Source organism: Polypterus senegalus, chromosome 14, assembly GCF_016835505.1.
Source record: "Polypterus senegalus isolate Bchr_013 chromosome 14, ASM1683550v1, whole genome shotgun sequence".
Taxonomy (NCBI): Eukaryota; Metazoa; Chordata; class Cladistia; order Polypteriformes; family Polypteridae; genus Polypterus; species Polypterus senegalus.
In genome coordinates this window covers 140,704,765-140,728,007 of record NC_053167.1, presented here as the reverse complement: position 1 = coordinate 140,728,007, position 23,243 = coordinate 140,704,765, and the positions used below count along the sequence as shown (strand labels likewise).

The window sequence follows — 23,243 nt, the reverse complement described above, 5'->3', positions numbered from 1 at the left end:
AGAGAACATAAAAAAGTTTTATTGTTTCGGAAAATTGACAATGAATTCATTCATCATATTGACAGCCAGCCAATCAGAATATCTAACAATCACATCTTGCAAGACCCCCCCCAGTAGAATTTTAGAATAAATATGCCCCGTCTGAGGAGCGATAAAGTGATTAAGTGAGTAAGGAAGGAAGGAAGGAGGAAGAAGAAGGGATGAAGACGTCACTGGTAGTCAGAAAAACATCATGAACACCGATTGCTAGCTCACAAGCCGCCTGCAACATTCATTCTGGTCATCTGTAACTTTTTCGTAAGATTTTCAAAAGACTATATATATATCCAGACTTTTCTATCAGTTCTATTTCCTATTATTCTTTGTTCCAGTGGTATTATTATTATTCCTGTAATAAATACCATGCTGCCTTAATGTCTATAGAGTGATTGAAGTAATAAAGTAGATTCCTTTGAGCACCTGGTGTGGCCGGAGATTTGCCATTACCTCTGTGCTGCGAGGTTTATTAAGGCTGTGAGTGAGGGCTCCACTCAATAGTAGAGAACACGATGTCAAGTAAGGAATTCTTGGCTGATAAATGACCGATAGTCAAGAGTGCTGAGCCTTTGTATGTTTAAATGTATTCTTGTAGACCAAAAGTAATATTTAGGCCTGAGATATCATTAAAACATCGCATGTTGTTTGTGCTGATAATAAGTAAGTCTCTTGAAGTGCTGAGTGACAGGCTGTGTTATACCTAAGGCACTTGTGTGGTTTAAAGTGCTAGAGGTTAACCAGCTGTGTGTATGTGTCATTTATGGGGCACAGTTGTGGTCAGGGTCTGTGTGAATGTGTATAGCTGTGTATGTTTGTGTTCATCTTAAAGTGAAACAAAAAACCAACCCAATAACAAACTTGATGAGTATACTCACCCATGAGGAAACAGGTAAAGGGTAAGTAGAGGGAAATACTACGATAATACAGCAGGTTGCAGTTGGTTCAAAATGCTGTCGCCCGTTTTTTGGCTTGGGAAAAGAAAATTTGAGTCTATTTCTCCAATGCTACCTTCTTTACACTTGCTGCCTGTTAGTTTCAGAACTGACTTTAAAATTGTATTGCTAGCTTTTAAATAATTACACGGCTCTGCTCCTGCCTATGTATCTGAATTGTGTATTTTACATCAGCCATCCAGAAAGCTGAGATATACCGGTCAGTTGGTCAGTTGTCTCTTATGTCCCTCGCACTAAGTGTAAAACTAAAGGGGAAAGGGCTTTTGCAGCTGCAGCCCCTTGGCTATGGAACTCTTTACCACATTACATTAAGGAGTCCCCTTCAGTTGAACTGTTAAAAATGAGATTTTTATTCTCTTGCTTTCAGTGACCTTCATGGATACTGATGGCTTGCCCTATTCTTCAACTCACCACTGGCTGTACTTCATTTTATTGTACTTTATTTCTATTTATTTTATGTTCATCATATGTTTCAACGTAAAGCAATCTGGCTACAGCATTACTGATGTTGTTTTAAATGTGCTCTATAAATAAATTGACATCGATGTGCCATCAAACTGTAAGAAGCAGTGGAGAGAGGCTGGTTACTATAAGGGATGGAAAAATATGACACAGATCTATTTATTTAACCTAGAGAAACTGTCAAATCATCTAATTTTAAGTTAAAACTGTGAGATATTACAACAATAAAATGTATCCAAGTGTAAGTTTCAAATGCAAAATAAGAAAACTCAACTTACTTGTTTTGCAGAACTTACAGCACACAAGTAACACCACAAAGGGTAAAATCAGCAGCATTAGAAGCATAAATTTCATGTTTTCATTCTCCCATTTACCTGATAGTAACAAGGGAACAAATGCCAGTAAAAAGAGATCTGCTTGTGTGACAACTTAAACGTTCTTTTGATTGTACACAAAGCTCCACCTACACACTTAAATATCATGGCAGGAGCCCACCGATTCCCTTCACCCTGTGTCACCCTTTCACTATTTCATGCTTTCCTTTATCTCATTTAGCTAAACTTTCCCATAATGCTGCTATTAACTGACAATATGTATAAAGGAAATGCTTGAATATGTGAGAGATAAGTATTTAAAGTTTCTTAAAAAATAACTAATCAATTGACATCTATAACTGCTTAGGTCACGTGTTTAAAAAGCTCCACAGATGAAGCCAATTATTTTGTTAGCCACTATGGCTCAAAGAACTGATCTCGATAACTTTGTGAGCTAGCAGATTATTGGGACACATTTGGCAGGATCTGAAGTGCCTAACTTGCTAAGTTTCCATGAGGAACAATGGCACAGAAGTCAGGGAAACACATATCAACTTTGGGTAACTGTAATATAACTAACTATGCCAGGTCAGTCATTTTTTGTGTTGCTCTCAACAAACATCCATCCATCCATTCACTTTCAAACTCACTTATCCATTTCAAGTTTTTGGAAAGCCAGTGCCCACCATAATGCAGTCATTCACAGGCCATCAAAGGGGACTGTTGAAAAGGCAATATATTATTTATGTGTTGTACCCCCTTAATTAGTTGTCTTCCGCCTTGATTTATTGGTTGTTGTGGTTGGCCCGTGGTGAGTTGGAACTTGGCCAATCACGGGGCTTCACTTTGAACATTTAGATTAGTTTGGTGGCGTCTGAGCAGTAGAGTAGGAGCTTCGTTTAAATGTGAAAGTTTGCGTAATTGATTATAAAGTAAGTGGAATTCGTTTATCCTTAAAGTATATTGTTTATGTGTTTACATTTGTAATTTGGATATATATATATATTTAGTACTGTTTCTAAATATTAACGTTCGAAGAAGTTAAAGTATAGTTGAACAGACGCTATATGGAGTTTCTCACATTGTTTGTTATGTAATTGCGGTATTATCGTTTCCTCATATATAATATGTATATCTATTAAGAATAATTACTTTTTAAGTTGAGTAAATGCTTTATTGTTTAACGTTCTAGTAATTTCCGATATTGATGTTATCTGGGGTGTAGTACGCCATCTACTGGATAAATGAAGTACCTGTTAAATGACTAATGTTAACATTGACAAACTGAAAGGAAAGAAGTGGGATAGCTAATTTATGTTTATTATTGTTTATTTAGACCATATCTTCACATTGTATAAGTTTGGAAGAAATTAATAAATAGAATTTGGACATCTTCATTCATCCCTGACCGGATGTGTGCAGTGGTTGTAATTTAATCCGAACCAACAGAATTCTTCATTACAGGGACACATACTCCCAAATATTTGGTCAGTTTAAGCTACTAGTCAAGCTAACCTCCATGTCATTGGTGGACATGAGAAGCATGTGCAAACTTCATACAGATGACATCTGGACATGGATTTGAACTCAGGTGTCTGGAGCTGTTAGACAGTAAGGTTGATCACTGTATTGCTCCACACAAAATTCTGTACATGCAAATTCTTGTTGCACAGAGTAAAGCGTTGTGGTGGCTCCATTATGAGGTTTGGTGAAATTCTTAGATTGCAAGGAAATAGCAATAAATTCATAGTTACCATTCAACCTAATATGGACACCTTTTTGATGAGTGCCTGCAGAAATAACCATGCAGGCTCCTCACGGACAGTGACTGGTTGGTATTTGAACCCAAATCCCTCGAGCTGACTAGAGTAATAAAATCTTTACTTGATAAGGCACCTTTCACAGTCAGTACTGTCAAATAAACTTTATAAAGCAGTAATCATAATAATAGATCTTTTAATTACCTGCCACTGTGAAGTTGAGAAGCTCTTTAAGAGGCTGGACAAGCCCAACTGTTTCAGCTGCACATACTAACGCCTCACCCTCCTGCCCCACGAGGACTTCTTGTATCTCACATTCTGTAACATTCTTGCAAGTTTTGTTGAAAGTCGTTCCATTTATCTTCAAGCTTACTGTGACACTCGAGAAGAGGCAGTCCCTGACCTTACAGGTGACATTGTTTTCTTGACCCACAAAAAGAGTTGAGGGCAAAAGAGCAAGAGCGGGCTCTGTAGGAAAAGAAAATGGAGATTCATGTAAGCAAGATGACATATTGTGATGTGTGGGGTGTGACATCTCATTAATAGGTCCAAGTAAACAAGAGGGAATTGCCCTTTTAAGACCAGTTCACTCTTCCACTCTTGGACTCTCACTTATCAAAGGAGCTATGATGACACCGGGAGCCTCTTGCACCCCTAAACCAAAATACAACCAATGCAACCAGGCCTTAGGTGCAGAAAACCAAACTTTTATTACTGCAACTGCACCTCAGTATAGGTGACCAAAACAAAATCCCTCTTCTTCATTTCAGATGAGTCTTTGCTATTCCTTCTGTTCAGATTACACTCATTCAACTATGGAGGAGTGGTGGCTTTTAAAGCTGTATTTGTGGGTGCTTCCAGCACATTAGAAGCAAATTCCAAAAGCACTTCCAGATCAGATGGATGAGAGCAGGGAGGGTGTGCCCACTAGATCTCACTCCAGCAGTTCCAGAGGTCACCAACTCTCTCTTCACTCCAACTATGTTACCCATACAGCACTGCGGGAATCCAAACTAGAGCAATGAAGATGGTATGCCGCTGCCCGATATGCCTGGCAAACATATTGCCCTGGCAAGCAGCCTTCTGACTAACCAACATACTGACCTCCGATCCAGGGAAGGTACTACCACCCACCCTGGCCGGGTAGAGACCACTGCAATTTCCTTCACAAAGCATATATATCTACTCTATATATATAAAATCTTATGCCTAAATTTTGTGCAATGATTTTATGTGATTTTTTTATGTCATGTTTTTTGTCACACTTTAAATCAGGCTTATTTTAAAATCTACATATATATGTTTGCTATCATTCTTTTCAGAATTTATCGAACTTTAATGTGATGTTGTTAGATTTTCAGACTCTAATTCCATTTTTAAATTATAAACTAAAATATATCAAGAACTCTCGTCCTGCGAGACAAGACTTAACCAAGAGTACCAAGAGATTTAACCACGCCCGGGGCCAGAAATAAAAGACAAAGAGTAGGACAGCTGCTGAACAGGCTTTTAAAACGTTCAAAGCGCTCTGCAAGATGCAGATGACGTGTCATGGCAGCAGCAGCAAGCCAGCAGATGATAGTTTTTTGTTTTTTTACACCCTCTTTGCTCTATTTGTTTCCAATTGTATCACCGTTTAAGAGGGGGTATCGCAGGAGCCCCCCTCTTCACAACACAAGCGACAGACTGGCCGCAACCGCCGGATGGTGCCAGGGAGCTTGCCCCTCTAGTAAATAAATAAATAAATAAATATATATATATATATATATATATATATATATATATATATATATATATATATATAAACTGCTCAAAAAATTAAAGGAACACTTTGAAAACACATTAGATCTCAATGGGAAAAGAAATCCTCCTGGATATCTATACTGATATAGACTGGGTAATGTGTTAGGAACGAAAGGATGCCACATCGTTTGATGGAAATGAAAATGATCAACCTACAGAGCCCTGAATTCAAAGACGCCCCAAAAATCAGAGTGAAAAAATGATGTGGCAGGCTAGTCCATTTTGCCCAAATTGAATTGCAGCAACTTAAAATTGTACACAGCACTTTGTATGGCCCCTGTGTTCTTGTATACATGCCTGACAACATCGGTGCATGCTTCTAATGAGATGACAGATGGTGTTGTGGGGGATCTCCTCCCAGATCTGGACCAGGGCATCACTGAGCTCCTGGACAGTCTGAGGTGCAACCTGGTGGCATTGGATGGACCAAAACATAATGTCCCAGAGGTGTTCTATTGGATTTAGGTCAGGAAAGTGTGGTGGCCAGTCAATGGTATCAATTCCTTCATCCTCCAGGAACTGCCTGCATACTCTCACCACATGAGGCCAGGAATTGTCGTGCACCAGGAGCCACTGTACCAGCATAGGGTCTGACAATGGGTCCAAGGATTTCATCCTGATACCTAATGGCAGCCAAGGTGCCTTTGTCAAGCCTGTAGCAGTCTGTGTGACCCTCCATGGATATGCCTCCCCAGACAATCATTAACCCACCACCAAACTGCTCATGCTGAATGATGTTACAGGCAGCATAATGTTCTCCATGGCTTCTCCAGACCCTTTCACTTCTGTCACGTGCTCAGGGTGAACCTGCTCTCATCTGTAAAAAGCACAGGGCACCAGTGGTGCATCTGCCAATTCTGGTATTCTATGGCGAATGCCAATCGAGCTGCATGCTGCTGGGCAGTGAGCTCAGGGCCCATTAGAGGACATGGGGCCTTGGGTCACCCTCATGAAGTCTTTCTGGTTGTTTGGTCAGAGACATTCACACCAGTGGCCTGCTGGAGGTCATTTTGTAGGGCTCTGGCAGTGCTCATCCTGTTCCTCCTTGCCCAAATGAGCAGATACTGGTCCTGCTGATGGGTTATGGACCTTCTATGGCCCTCTCCAGCTCTCCTAGAGTAACTGCTTGTCTCCTAGAATCTCCTCCATGCCCTTGAGACTGTGCAAACCTTCTGGCAATGACACGTATTGATGTGCCATCCTGGAGAAGTTGGACTACCTGTGCAACCTCTGTAGGGTCCAGGTATCGCCTCATGCTACCAGTAGTGACACTGACTGTAGCCAAATGCAAAACTTGTGAAGAAACAGTCAGAAAAGATGAGGAGGGAAAATGTCAGTGGCCTCCACCTGTTAAACCATTCCTGTTTTGGGGATCATCTCATTGTTGCCCCTCTAGTGCATCTGTTGTTAATTTCATTAACACCACAGCAGCTGAAACTGATTAACAACCCCCTCTGCTACTTAACTGACCAGAGTTTAATTGACTTTATACTATACTCTGATTAAAAAGTGTTCCTTTAATTCTTTTGAGCAGTATATATATATATATATATATATATATATATATACACACATACATACAAACATACAGTCACACACGTGTGCATGGGAGGCAGCTAAAGGGCTTGAGTAAGGGCAGTTCCGTATCATACTGGGTTGTGGCAGAGTGCACGGACTCTTTTTCTTCCTTTCCTGTAGGCCATTCACAGGAGATTCCAACTGGCCCTCTTGATGTCACTTCCAGGGTCCGAGCCTATGGAAGAAGACCTTGCCGGCTCCAGCCCCTGTGATGTCACGTCCGGGCTCAAGCCTATGCCTGAAGACCTTCAAGAGCCCAACCCCTTTGACTTCACTTCCTGTCTTCCCCTTTAAAAGCCTCCACCTTTTCCCTATTCCCTCAGTTCTGTTTTGGACTCCGTTTTGTGCACAGCAGTGCTATCATTAATCTCGATTTGCAGCCAGGAAACCAAATACACGGGTGGCTGCCTGCCCCAAACCTTGCTATGGCTCTTTGTGGCTTTTGTGAAAATAAATACATACACACACACACATATTATATACATACACACACATATACTGTACATATATATATATATATATATATATATATATATATATATATATATATATATATATATATATATATACACTAGCAAAATACCCGTGCTTCGCAGCGGAGAAGCAGTGTGTTAAAGAAGTTATGAAAAAGAAAAGGAAACATTTTAAAAGTAACGTAACATGATTGTCAATGTAATTGTTTTGTGTTATGATCGTTGCTGTTATCAAGGATTTGATTATCATTTCTTTCAATCAGGTTGGTATTTGGAGGATGTGTTGTGTTCAAGTTATATTCCGTGTTTGTCAACCGTTGTAAAGATAACAGGTTTCATTCATCAAAGTGTTCACTATCCAAATCGGTACTCGTGAATCTAAGATGTTTAACAAGCATTCCCGGTATTAAGTTGTGGATTTGCCTGCGAATATTTAGCGGCAGCGTGTCTATGAAGTTGTGGATTTCTCTGCGAGTATTTGGCGACAGCGTCACAAAGTTGTTTCCGTCTAGCTGCATCAGAAAATGCAGCACGATGTCTGACACGCCTCCTTTTTACTGTTTTCTCACAGCTTGGATTGCTGCTGTCATAATCGGTTTGAGTTTCATGGTTTGTTTCAATTACGTTAGTATTTGCAGGACTTGTGTTGAAGTGACATTCTGCATCTGTCAAGCATTGTAGGCATACAACCGGCTTCATCGATAACTTCACATTCAGCTTTTGAGAGTTGAAACATTCATAAACATCAAAGTGTCCACTACTGAAATCGTCACCTGTGAATCTAAGATGTTTAAGAGGCATTGGCGGTTATCGAAAGGTGTAAAATATTTGGCCATTTCGGTACACTTGAAAGTGATAACCAAACAATTCAGCGGCAGCCATCAACTCACATGCAGATCCATAGGTGAAGGGCTTAAGTATTTCACTCTTCTGGTGCTCCTGTGTAGTCTAATTATCTCCTGTACCGTCATCAGTCCACACCTTGAACCTGTCCAGTCATTCAATACATAAGACACAATGTTCCTCCGGATATCAAGAGTGAGCCTGATATGGCCGTGCAATATGTAACACAGAGAATGGAAAAGGCAGGCGCCATCTCCGGGCATGGAAACCACTCGGTAAGTGACAGTTTTTTGATCGATGGTGATCACCTCGATAGACATCTCACTATCCAAATCGCTACTCGTTAATCTATGATGTTTAACAGGCATTCCCGGTATTAACTTGTTGATTTTCCTGCGAATATTTAGCGGCAGTGTGTCTATGAACTTATGGATTTTTCTGTGAGTATTTGGCGGCAGCGTCACAAAGTTGTTTCTGTCTAGCTGCATCAGAAAATGTAGCACGACGTCTGACACGCCTCCTTTTTACTGTTTTCTCACAGCTTGGATTGCAGCTGACGGATGGCCTTATATGGGCAGGCAGTCAATTACGTGGGAGGCGTGGGGATGGGGGACGCAACTCCGCCTCACACGGCGACCGAGCTGCAGGCTATGGACGTATATATGGTCGAAAGTAGGATTTAGTTATGTACGTAAGTAAGACTCAGTTATGACCGTTACGTGTAGAATTTCAAAATGAAGTGAGTGAGGGCTTTGCCTTTTATTACTATAGATATATTATTCACACAATATATAGATTATATAAAGATATATATATATATATATATATATGTATGATGTCACACATATACATACAATAGCAAAATACCCGTGCTTCGCAGCGGAGAAGTAGTGTGTTAAAGAAGTAATGAAAAAGAAAAGGAAACATTTTAATAATAAAGTAGCATGATTGACATTGTAATTGTGTTGTCATTGTCATGAGTGTTGCTGGCATATTATATATATATATATATATATATATATATATATATATATATATATATATATATATATAGTACAGACACACCTTCTCATTCAATGTGTTTTCTTTATTTTCATGACCATTTACATTGGTAGATTCTCACTGAAGGCATCAAAACTATGAATGAACACATGTGGAGTTATGTACTTAACAAAAAAAGGTGAAATAACTGAAAACATGTTTTATATTCTAGTTTCTTCAAAACAGCCACCCTTTTCTCTGAGTACTGCTTTGCACACTCTCGGCATTCTCTCGATGAGCTTCAACAGGTGACACCTGAAATGGTTTTCCAACAGTCTTGAAGGAGTTCCCAGAGGTGTTTAGCACTTGTTGGCCCCTTTGCCTTCACTCTGCTATTTTGAAGAAACTAGAATATAAAACATGTTTTCAGTTATTTCACCTTTTTTTGTTAAGTACATAACTCCACATGTGTTCATTCATAGTTTTGATGCCTTCAGTGAGAATCTACCAATGTAAATGGTCATGAAAATGAAGAAAACACATTGAATGAGGAGGTGTGTCCAAACTTTTGGCCTGTACTGTATGTATGTATATATATATATATATATATATATATATATTGTGAACGCTGGCCCCAGCACAGACAGACGGACGACATATTTGCACCCACACACCGTTTATTTATATACACTATATACAAGGTCTTTGCTCACGTGCACCCCCAGTGCCTTCTCGCACCGAATTCCCCAAAAGTCCAGGCCCACAGTCCTTAGTGCCTTCCTGGCGCCTCCTGTCCTCGCTCTCCAGCTCAGTCTGCTTCCTCCCGACTTCCACCAATGACTGGAGGAGGCGGCCCTAAATAAGGCTCCCGGATGAGCCCCAGGTGTTCCGTCCTTAGCCACGCCAAGCGTGGCGGAAGTGTCGGCTGTCTTCCTGGCAGCTCTCCGGTGCCACACAAGTCTTCCCCGGCACTTCCTGGTGTGGCGGAAGTGCCGGGCTCCGGATAATTAGGCACCGGGCGCCGCCTGCCGGTGGCCACGGGTCCCTACAGGGCTGGGCTTCAAAGCCCTGTACCCGAGGCCCCCTGCCTAACCAGGACGGACGCCCCACTCTGTCTGGAGGAGGCACTCGCCCTCCTCCGGTCCTCCAAGGCATCCCGGCCGGGCTCCAGCCCCGACCGCAACCCCACGGGATAAACCGGCATAGGGCGCGCTTGGCGGTGACCACGGGCCCTACAGGAAGGGCTTCCATGCCCTCAACCCGTGGCCCCAACAGAACCAGGACGGACGCCTCGCGGTCTGGAGGAGGCACAAGCCCTCCTCACGCCCTCCTGCGTCCGGCCGGGCTCCAGCCGCCGGCGCCACATATATATATATATATATATATATATATATATATATATATATATATATACATATATATATATATACACATATACTATACATATATATACACACACACACATATATATATATATATACATATCTACATATATACTGTATATATATACTCAGCAAAAAAAGAAACGTCCTCTGACTTTCAACTGTTTTTACTTTCAGTAAACTTAATGTGTAAATATTTGTATGAACACTAAAAGAGTCAACACCATAAGACATAAACTAAAAATGGTTCACAATGTGTCCCTGAATGAAGGAAGGGAGGCTCCAAATCAAAAGTACCAGTCAGTATGTGGTGTGGCCACCAGCTGCTTGAAGTACTGCAGTGCATCTCCTCCTCATGGACTGGACCAGATTTGTCAGTTCTTGCTGTGAGATGTTACCCCACTCTTCCACCAAGGCACCTGCAAGTTCCTGGACATTACTGGGGGGAATGGCCCTAGCCCTCACCCTGCGATCCAACAGGTCCCAGACGTGCTCAATGGGATTGAGATCCAGGCTCTTCGCTGGCCATGGCAGAACACTGACATTGCTGTCATGCAGAAAGAGCACTTTTTGTCACTCCTGTCTGGTCCAGCGAAGGTGGGTTTGTGCCCATAGGCGGCGTTGTTGCTGGTGATGTCTGGTAAGGACCTGCCTTACAACAGGCCTACAAGCCCTCAGTCCAGCCTCTCTCAGCCTATTGCGGACAGTCTGAGCACTGATGGAGGGATTGTGTGTTCCTGGTGTGACTCGGGCAGTTGTTGTGGCCATCCTGTACCTGTCACGCAGGTGTGATATTCGGATGTACTGATCCTGTGCAGGTGTTGTTACACGTGGTCTTCCACTGCGAGGATGAACAGCTGTCCTTCCTGTCTCCCTCTAGCACTGTCTTAGGCGTCTCACAGTGCGGACATGGCAATTTATTGCCCTAGCCACATCAGCAGTCCTCATGCCTCCCTGCAGCAGGCCTAATGCACGTTCACGCAGATGACCAGGGACCCTGGACATCTTTCTTTGGGTGTTTTTCACAGTCGGTAGACAAGTCTCTTTAGTGTCCTGCGTTTTTAGAACTGTGACCTTAAATGTCTACTTTCTGTAAGCTGTTAAGGTCTTAACGACCATTCCACAGGTGCATGTTAATTAATCGATTTTGGTTAATTGAACATGCATGGAAAACATTGTTTAAACCCTTTACAAAAATATCATCCCTGGCTAAAATTGGGCAGACTTAAAAATAAAGTGGTATTTTAAGTACTTTAAGTACATTTTCAGAATGGTATTGTCTTTAAATAATAATAACAAAAATTTCAAAAAAAAAATAAGGCAGAAACATAAAAAGTAATTTGACCAGCTTCACCTTTAAACTCTGAGTAACCTCAGCCAAAATTATTTTGTACATTAGGTTAAAACAGTGTGATCATTGAACATTTTGTAATTAGATATAATTAGAATTACTAACGGTCACGGAAGTCCAATGATCCCCAGTAAGAGCCACAAAGTCCACTTTCTGTAATGCATCTAATTTTGCTTGCTTTTCAGTATACACAAAACCACGCTTTTATCAAGGCTTCTATCGGGTAGTCTTTTGAAATGAAATTTGCCTCCGATCAGTCGTAGCAACGCGCTTTCTTTCGACTCTTATATTTTTGTAGCTCTGATGTGTGCATCAATGTAATCGATGTACCAGGAAATCATGCATTGACAGAAGTTCCCCTTTGCTTGTAATGCAAAGTGTGATTAAATGCGTTATTTTTTTTAATGCGTTATGAAGTACATGCATCGAAGCTTCTCAGCTGTGCTTGTGCTAAGAAAAGGAAACATTTTAAAAATATTGTAACATGATTGTCAAAGTAATAGTTTTGTGACCGTTATGATTGTTGCTGTCATCAAGGATTTGATTATCATTATTTCTTGCAATCAGGTTTGTATTCTAATAAAAGGCAAAGCCCTCACTGACTGACTCACTCATCACTAATTCTCCAACTTCCCGTGTAGGTAGAAGGCTGAAATTTGGCAAGCTCATTCCTTACAGCTTACTTACAAAAGTTGGGCAGGTTTCATTACGAAATTCTACGCGTAATGGTCATAACTGGAACCTATTTTTTTGTCCATATACTGTAATAGACTGCAGCTCGATGGCCGTGAGAGGCGGAGTTGCGTCTCGCATCATCACGCCTCCCACGTAATTGAAGGCCTGCCCATATAAGATAAAGTAAACACTTTTAATTTTTTCATCCTTTCCCTGAGCTATAGCCCAGACAACTGCAAACACAGGATCCCTTTTCTAGACCGCGGCAACTAATATTAAGGCGATTAGCAGTTTCTTTTGCACAACGATTATGAGGTCGTCAGGTCGGATTATGAAGACACGCACAGGAGTGGAGGACCGACAGTGCCATCCTGGCCAGTTAATAGCGGGGCTGTCTCTCCAGTCTACACAAGACCCGCTGCAACGCTTCCCAAAAGGCGCTCATATCGTCAGCGAAGACGTCTCTCTACACTACATAAAAGAAAAAGGCAACTTTCCTTTCTTTACACCTTTTTTCCTTTTATCCCAAACCAAAGCCTTTTATCTCTTAAAACTGCAGAGGACACAAAACTAATTTTCTTTAATTGCTGGTAATGCCGGTGAGGCACATTACCAGAGGCAGAAATTTGAACGTTCACATAGAAAATGTCATTTCTATACCACAGCCATCGTGTAGCGCCTTTCAAAAGGGATCAACTACCAAGAGATGATCCATATACGTTTTAGCTGCCGTTAGTACTACTTACCTGTTGTGTTATACCGTCTTTAAAATGTAGTTTACCTGCAACCACTCCAGTAGTGCTCAATGTAGCTTTACTTCTTAAAACGTTAATGTTTTACTGTTTAATAACTTATAGACTATATTTTATTTTTTTTCCCTTGCACTCAGTGACCAAAGCCAATGGGTAATTAGCTTTATCTCTCTATCTATATATCTATATATCTATATATCTATATATCTATATATATATCTATATATATATATATATATATATATATATATATCTATATATATATATATATATATATATATATATATATACACTAAGCAAAAAAAGAAATGTCCCTTTTTCAGGACTGTGTATTTCAACAATAATGTTTTAAAAATCCAAATAACTATACAGATCTTCTTTGTAAAGGGTTTAAACAATGTTTTCCATGCATGTTCAATTAACCAAAATCGATTAATTAACATGCACCTGTGGAATGGTCGTTAAGACCTTAACAGCTTACAGAAAGTAGGCATTTATGGTCACAGTTCTAAAAACGCAGGACACTAAAGAGACTTGTCTACCGACTGTGAAAAACACCCAAAGAAAGATGCCCAGGGTCCCTGCTCATCTGCGTGAACGTGCATTAGGCCTGCTGCAGGGAGGCATGAGGACTGCTGATGTGGCTAGGGCAATAAATTGCCATGTCCGCACTGTGAGACGCCTAAGACAGTGCTAGAGGGAGACAGGAAGGACAGCTGTTCATCCTCGCAGTGGAAGACCACGTGTAACAACACCTGCACAGGATCGGTACATCCGAATATCACACCTGCGTGACAGGTACAGGATGGCCACAACAACTGCCCGAGTCACACCAGGAACACACAATCCCTCCATCAGTGCTCAGACTGTCCGCAATAGGCTGAGAGAGGCTGGACTGAGGGCTTGTAGGCCTGTTGTAAGGCAGGTCCTTACCAGACATCACCAGCAACAACGCCGCCTATGGGCACAAACCCACCTTCGCTGGACCAGACAGGAGTGACAAAAAGTGCTCTTTCTGCATGACAGCAATGTCAGTGTTCTGCCATGACCAGCGAAGAGCCCGGATCTCAATCCCATTGAGCACGTCTGGGACCTGTTGGATCGCAGGGTGAGGGCTAGGGCCATTCCCCCCAGTAATGTCCAGGAACTTGCAGGTGCCTTGGTGGAAGAGTGGGGTAACATCTCACAGCAAGAACTGAGAAATCTGGTCCAGTCCATGAGGAGGAGATGCACTGCAGTACTTCAAGCAGCTGGTGGCCACACCACATACTGACTGGTACTTTTGATTTGGAGCCTCCCTTCCTTCATTCAGGGACACATTGTGAAACATTTTTAGTTTATGTCTTATGGTGTTGACTCTTTTAGTGTTCATACAAATATTTACACATTAAGTTTACTGAAAGTAAAAAACAGTTGAAAGTCAGAGGACGTTTTTTTTTGCTGAGTATATATATATATATATATATACCTGTGTATATATATATATATATATATATATATATATATATATATATATATATATATATATATATATATATACCTATCTACATTATATATACATACATACTGTACATACATACACACACACATAAATATATTTGTGTGTGTGTGTGTGTGTGTGTGTATGTATGTGTGTGTGTGTATATATAATGTAGATAGGTGTGTATATATATATATATATATATACACATAGGTGTATATATATGTAGATGTGTATATATAATATCTATACTAATAAAAGGCAGAGCCCTCACTCACTGACTGACTGACTGACTGACTGACTGACTCATCACTAATTCTCCAACTTCCCATGTAGGTAGAAGGCTGAAATTTGGCAGGCTCATTCCTTACAGCTTACTTACAAAAGTTAAGTAGGTTTCATTTTGAAATTCTACGCGTAATGGTCATAACTGGAATCTATTTTTCTCCATATACTGTAATGGACTTTAGCTCGATGGCCGTGGGGGGCGGAGTTGCATGTTACATCATCACGCCGCCCACGTAATCACGTGAACTGACTGTGAACGCAGTACGTAGAAAACAAGGAAGAGCTCCAAAGAGCGCTGAAGAAAAACCGTATACAAGTTTATTCATAAGTGCAGCTACTGTGGAAACAAAGCACGGTGTAAACCCTAAGTTTATATTAAGTTTATAGACACGCTCATGCTAACGTTTGTCATGCCTTCGACGAATACTTTATTCGCAAGGTACAAGTTTAATGAGAAGACACGAAGTATAAACGAGACTTTGGATCACTTTGTAACGGAGTTAAAATTGCTGTAGCGACAAACTTTAAGTGCCGGGTCTTAGCTAACATTAAATAAAGCCGTGGACATCGCAACATCACACAAGAGAGCAGCTCACGTGAACTGACTGAACGCAGTACGAGTGATCACTTCCATGCATCAAGCCTGTTCAAAAAACGCATTACACAATTGACAAGGTAGGAAAAGAATATGCTCCGAGTAGAGCTCCACAGCTGACGTGGTCTTGGGGAAGCAACTTCGTCATGCTGCCACCAAACACGCTGTCTCTAGAGTTTCTCCACACTCAATGTATTCCTTGCATCCCCATTATACCCTCTGATCTCCCATTTCAATTCAGATGCCTCCAATTTCCAGTAAGACTCTGCTTCGCGATGGCAAGTAATAAGTCTCAGGGACAGACCCTACAAAAGGTTGCCATTGATTTGAGGCAAGATTGCTTTTCTCCTGGACAACAATACATTGCATTCTCAAGAGTTAGCTCGCGCACAGCTTGATCATATTACAACGGAGAGCTGAACTGACAATGTGCTATATAAAGAGAACTATAACAATCGTAATAAACGAACAATAAAACATCGGAGAACCCGTGGATTAAATAAACAGGCAGCTTCCTTGGCGAAACAAGGAAAAAGGATGGCCTTATATGTCGTTCGTTTATAAAACAGCGGAGAGGCTGTGTAAACGCTTCTTCACAAAAAACCAGTGGAGCGCCTTATATGAGCAGGCAGTCAGCTAAAGAAGGGAATCAATAAATATCTATAATCGTAATAAACTAACAAAAAATAGCGTACAAGCCGCGGATTAAATAAAGGAAATGGGTAAAAGGACAGTAAAATAAGTCTCAAATAGCTACACAATAACTATAACAATCGTAATAAATGAACAATAAAACAGTACAAAACCGCGAAGCAAGGAGAAACGACGGCCTTATATGGTGTTCGTTTATAAAGTAGTGGAGAAGCTGTGTGAAGGCAGCTACACAAAAAAACAGCAGAGCGCCACACTCTGAATGTATTCCTCACATCACCATTATACTCTCTGATCTCCCATTTCAATTCAAATGCCTCCAATTTCCAGTAAGACTCTGCTTCGCAATGACAATTAATAAGTCTCAGGGACAGACCCTACAAAAGGTTGCCATTGATTTGAGGCAAGATTGCTTTTCTCCTGGACAACTATACGTTGCATTCTCAAGAGTGAGCTCGCGCAGCTTTGTCATATTACAACCGGAGTGCTGAATTGACAACGTGCTATACAAAGAGATCCTTAACAGATCGTTATTGGTATATTTTCCCTCAGTTTAAAAAGTTTTTCTTTTCTTCTTAATAAAAATTTAAAAGCAGTACTTTGTCGCTGCGAAGCGCGGGGATATTGCTATATACAGTATATATGTGTAGATATATATATATATATATATATATATATATATATATGTAGATATGTATATGTATGTGTCTGTGTGTGTGTATATATATATATATATATATGTATGTGTGTGTATATATATATGTATATTTATCTGTATGTATGCATGTGTATATGTATATATGTATATGTGTGTGTGTATCCATCCATTCATCCATTTTCCAAACCGCTGAATCCGAACACAGGGTCACAGGGGTCTGCTGGAGCCAATCCCAGCCAACACAGGGCACAAGGCAGGAACCAATCCTGGGCAGGGTGCCAACCCACCGCAGGACACACACAAACACACCCACACACCAAGCACACACTAGGGCCAATTTAGAATCGCCAATCCACCTAACCTGCATGTCTTTGGATAGTGGGAGGAAACCGGAGTACCCGGAGGAAACCCACGCAGACACGGGGAGAACATGCAAACACCACGCAGGGAGGACCCGGGAAGCGAACCCATGTGTGTCTATGTATGTGTGTATATGTATGTGTATATATATGTTAATATGTGTATACGTGGGTACGGAAAATATGAGCAGTGCCTGGTTGTCTCCACACACTGAGGAGAGGCAAGACACATGACAGCCTTCATGGAGTTTGCTAAAAGACACCTGAAGGACTCTTAGATGGTGAGAATCAATCAATCAACATTTATTTATACAGCACATATTCATACAAAAAAATGTAGCTCAAAGTGCTTTACAAAATGAATAGAAAAATAGAAGACACAATAAAAAATAAACATAGGTCAACATTAATTAACATAGAATAAGAGTGAGGTCCGATGGCCAGGGTGGACAGAAAAAACAAAAAAAAACTCCAAAGGCTGGAGAAAAAAATAAAATCTGTAGGGGTTCAGACCACGAGACCGCCCAGTCCCCTCTGGGCAATCTACCTAACATAAGTCAAACAGTCCTCTTTGTATTTAAGAAATAAGATTCTCTGGTCTGATGAGACCAAGATAGAACTTTTTGGCCTTAATTCTAAGCGGTATGTGTGGAGACAACCAGGCACTGCTCATCACTTGTCCAATACAGTCCCCACAGTGAAGCGTGGCGGTGGCAGCATCATGCTGTGGGGGTGTTTTTCAGCTGCAGGGACAGGACGTCTGGTTGCAATCGAGGGAAAGATGAATGCGGCCAACTACAGGGATATCCTGGACAAAAACCTTCTCCAGAGTGCTAAGGACCTCAGACTGGGCCGAAGGTTAACCTTCCAACAAGACAATGACCCTAAGCACACAGCTAAAATAACGAAGGAGTGGCTTCACAACAACTCTGTGACTGTTCTTGAATGGCCCAGCCAGAGCCCTGACTTAAACCCAATTGAGCATCTCTGGAGAGACCTAAAAATGGCTGTCCACCAACGTTTACCATCCAACCTGACAGAACTGGAGAGGATCTGCAAGGAGGAATGGCAGAGGATCCCCAAATCCAGGTGTGAAAAACTTGTTGCATCTTTCCCAAGAAGACTCCTGGCTGTATGAGCTCAAAAGGGGGCTTCTACTAAATACTGAGCAAAGGGTCTAAATACTTAGGACCATGTGATATTTCAGTTTTTCTTTTTTAATAAACCTGCAACAATTTCAAAAATTCTTTTTTTGTCTGTCAATATGGGGTGCTGTGTGTACATTAATGAGGAAAAAAATAATTTAAATGATTTTAGCAAATGGCTGCAATATAACAAAGAGTGAAAAATTGAAGGGGGTCTGAATACTTTCCATACCCACTGTACATATATGTAGATATGTATATATGTTTATATGTGTGTGTATATATATATATATATATATATATATATATATATATATATATATATATATATATATATATATATGGCATAACACTCATAACAGTGACAAAACAATTACATTGACAATCATGTTACGTTATTTTTAAAATGTTTCCTTTTCTTTTTCATAACTTATTTAACACACGAAGCGCGGGTATTTCGCTAGTATATATATATAAATATATAAAATGTAGACTCAAACCGATTATGACAGCTGCAATCCAAGCTGTGAGAAAAGACTAAAAAGGAGGCGTGTCAGACATTGTGGTACATTTTCTGATGCAGCAAAACGAAAACAACTTTGTGACGCTGCCGCCAAATACTCGCAGAAAAATCCACAAGTTAATAGACACACTGTCACTAAATACTCGCAGGCAAATCCACAACTTAATAGAGACGCTGCCGCTAAATACTCGCATAGCGATTTGGGTAGTGAACACTTCGATGAATGAAACCTGTTATCTTTACAACGGTTGACAAACACGGAATGTAACTTGAACACAACACGTCCTCCAAATACGAAACTGATTGAAAGAAATCATGAGAATCAAATCCTTGATGACAGCAACACTCATAACAGTCACAAAACAATTATATTGACAATCATGTTACGTTATTATTAAAATGTTTCCTTTTCTTTTTCATAACTTCTTTAACACACGACTTCTCCGCTGCGAAGCACGGGTATTTTGCTAGTTGTTCAATATATTATTAATTTGATCTGTTGCTGATGGTTCTTTAATGTACATAATATAAAAACATAATCATTGTCTTGTGGTTTACTCCTTAAATATCCATGCCCATATCTGAGTATACGAGAACATCGAGGGGAGATCACTCCTGATTTTATTAAGTTTGTGGTGGCGCAGAACCCAGATTTCATGGCAGTGCCCTGTGGTAATAAAGTGCCAGTCCATTGCAGGTCCCACTGCCACCAAGGTAAAGGATGAAATTATTTGGGGGTGCCCATTCTCTACCTGTTTATATTTTTGTATTACTTGATCCTGTTTTTTTAATTTTCATATTTAAAAAAAAAATTGGTTTAAAAAAGGAGGGAAACAGATTGGTTGATGCTTTCTTTAAATGTATAAATTAAAGGCCATTGTTTCTTGTAGCACTTCCATATGGCTGATCCTCTTTAGTCGACATCTGGCTGTAGTAAAGGATGCCTAGACAAAAGACAGTGAAATCTGTGCCCCCTTAGAATATGTGCATCTATCAACAGTAAAAGAAATACATGGAAGGGATAACAAAGGAGAAATAAAAAAAAATCACAAAAAGAAACAGAAGCAAAATAAAAGCAATTCTTCAACCCTGTACCCTTCTACACAGGTTTTGAACCTTTGTCAGTCTGGTAAGGGGTCTAACCAACATGACCATTTTCAATTGTAAGTTCATTGTAAACTAGAAGACACAAAGAAGTTTCACAATATTCTTATGTGTAGTTCATGTTTACACCCGACATGTTTTCTGTGATGGCACACATTTTGTAACCAAAAACCTCCCAAGGTACACCACCATTCTACTAACCAGAAAAACATTTCATCTCTTATATGTGCTCAACTGTCCGAAGGGATGGAACTACTAGAGAAGCCAGTAAAGAAAAACAGAATCTCTGAGATCAGTGGTCACAGACATCTGCACTTAGTGAGCACTATGGGCACATCTCCCAGCCGCTTTTTCCTTTTGCCCACCATCCAGTCGCTCTGTAAGACTCGCTGGTGACCACAAACCCAGGCTGTGTCTGAAGTGCTCAAAGTGTTGTGTTTGCAACATGGTGATCACAGAGCTGCCAGCTTCTCCAGGTAGTTCTCTTCGGGCTGGTGTTGACCACCTGAGGAGTTTGCCCCTCTCCGGTTCAAACCCAAGTGCGTTACACTTCCACAACTCACTGGATGAAAAACATTCACTTACTGCAGATCTGATGAGTGATGTTCAACAACTGCTTGTTCTCAGATTCAATCTCAGCTTGGCAGGTAAAAGGCACACCGATGTCCTCGATGCCTGGAGTGTATTCATAGTGACCCACTGCGTTAAAGGTGCCATCTGGATTTTGGAGTGGCTCTAAATGTTCTTGAATAAGAATCTCGCTGCCTCTAAGCCACTTCATAGAGATGTTTCCAGGGTAGAAAGTCTCTGCGTAGCACTTTAAGAAATTAACCTGATCTGCAGCAATCAAAGAGCTGAGAAAAAGAGGAAAAAAGGCTATTAAAGCAATGCTTCTAACAAACATTCGTAAAGAATAAGCATCTGGAAAATGACAAACTATTTTACTAAGCAGCACACATGTACTTATTGAATTCAATTTATTAATAACAGGAGCTGACTTGAAGTTTATCCTGTTAACTTAATGTATACATCTTTCTAATATGGAGTGAAACAAGAAAAACCACAGCAGACCCACACAGATGTGGAGCGAAATTCAGAAATGCAGACAGCAAGTTTGCTGGGAACTGAGCCAAACTTCCCTGGTGCTATGAGGTAACAGCATTGACTTTCTATTTATCCAATCTCTAAATCCTCTTAACAGGTTAAAAGAAAACTTGAGATTTAGGGACAAGTTAGGAACAAATTCTTGATGAAAGAACATCACACACACTTCCATCAGGCCAGTTTAAAACCTCCGGTTAATCTAAAGTTCACGTCTTTGCCATGTAGAAAGAAAAAAGGAGGACCTGAAATATGTGAGACTTACCTGCACGTTCCTCATAAGCAGCGGCCACTTCAAACCCAGACTGCTGAAGCTGTGTACATCAGGGGTCCCCAACTCCAGTCCTGGAGGGCTGCAGTGGCTGCAGGTTTTCATTCTAACTCCTTTCTTTATTAGTGAGCTGCTAATTAACTCTTTGCCTTAATTTTAATTGCTGCACAACTTAAGACTCGGCCCCCTTAATTATTTCTTTTTTCCTGAATTAGCAACCAAACAATATTAAGACACAAAAGGTACCAACAAATAAATAACAACCTGCGTCCATCACACAATAACTGAAAATCAAGAAAGGTGAAGGCCTCAGGAATGTTGATCTGCTCAGGTCCACAAGACATTCTGACAGCCAGCGCTCTGAAAAAAGGAAATGTCTCCCAGGGTAGAAGGAGCGAGTGCCACGGAATTAAATAACGGCTTTAATTAGCAACGAGAATTGGCTTCAAATTAAGAAACTGAATGAAGTGAAGTTGTTTGGAGTTTGAGGCCCCAAATTGGTTGCTCATCTGTTGGCTCACTTGACATCAAATTTATGTTTAGTTGCCGTTTAAGAAAAAAGAATCAATTCACCGGTTTAGAGTCTCAAGAAAAGTTAATTAAAATAAAGGGAAATAGTGAATGAGCAGCAAAAACTGGTCACTAATTAAGAAAAGAGTTAGAATGAAAACTTGCAGCCATAGTAGCTTCCCAGGGGCCTCATGCATAACGCCATGCATAGAATTCACACTAAAGCGTGGCGTACGGACAAAAGCGGAAATGTACATATGCACAAAAATATCTAGATGTATAAATCTGTGCATACGTCAACTTCCACGTTCTTCCGCTCTATAAATCCAGGTCTGCATGAAAGTAACGCTCGTGCAAGTGCCTGTTGCCCCTCCCAGAATTGCACCTCTTTGAATATGTAAATCAATATAAATAGCCCCTTATGTTTTGCATTCTGTGAAAAGACAATGGCAAAAGCACAGGGGAAAAAGAAGAATTTCAGCGACTACCAAGTAGAGGCAATGAAAAACATGCTATTTGTTAGTTTAAGCAGTGATGTAAACAACAAAAGGAAGTTGATCGAGTTACAGAGTGGGGGTGAAACTCAAAAATTCAAGTTCAGAAAGTCGCAAAGTGTCTGAAATAAATAAGATATCGTCAGATATCAAAGTCACTGTAAAAAGGCAAGTCATAGCCCACCGTCTAAGTGTCATATGAATGCGTATTAGGGTACAGAGAAAAGAGAAAAAAAAATTGGGACACAGTTGAAAAATTGTCAACTTTAATCTCGAAATTTCCACTTTAATCACGTAGTTTATTTTGTCATTAAAGCAGAACGTCATAAACTTCATCTTAAAATCATTTTAATTTACTAGTTTCTCAGATCCCATTGTAACTAAAGTAGCACGTTATATGGTTTGTTTTGTATTTGATCTTCTATGTACTCTGTGTGTGTGAATCACTACTTGCTTTTTAAACCGGCTCTCTTCCTCCAACTGGACACAGAATCCATTACATTTGTGATATTACAGCTCTCTGAATAATTAAAATACTGAGATACAGTGGTGTGAAAAACTATTATTTGCCCCCTTCCTGATTTCTTATTCTTTTGCATGTTTGTCACACAAAATGTTTCTGATCATCAAACACATTTAACCATTAGTCAAATATAACACAAGTAAACACAAAATGCAGTTTTAAAATGATGGTTTTTATT

The 23,243-nt window shown here is 40.3% G+C and overlaps 2 protein-coding genes across 5 annotated transcripts in view; both read right to left on the bottom strand.

Moving 5' to 3' along the window:
- LOC120514461 (natural cytotoxicity triggering receptor 3 ligand 1-like) overlaps nucleotides 1–23,243 on the bottom strand; it is a 240,417-nt gene that overhangs the window by 105,887 nt on the left and 111,287 nt on the right. The gene's annotated exons all lie outside the window — the stretch shown is intronic.
- Nucleotides 1–23,243, bottom strand: part of LOC120514462 — a 37,020-nt gene that overhangs the window by 3,286 nt on the left and 10,491 nt on the right. For 3 of the 4 annotated variants that reach the window (XM_039734853.1, XM_039734852.1, XM_039734854.1), the window contains 3 exons: nucleotides 20,752–21,020; nucleotides 3,730–3,993; nucleotides 1,730–1,825 (listed from right to left, as the gene is read on the bottom strand). In XM_039734853.1, coding sequence (XP_039590787.1) covers nucleotides 1,730–1,825; nucleotides 3,730–3,993; nucleotides 20,752–20,947 — 556 coding nt within the window. In that variant the 5' untranslated portion in view covers nucleotides 20,948–21,020. The remainder of the gene's footprint in view (nucleotides 1–1,729; nucleotides 1,826–3,729; nucleotides 3,994–20,751; nucleotides 21,021–23,243) is intronic. The other variant, XM_039734855.1, reaches the window with a different exon arrangement.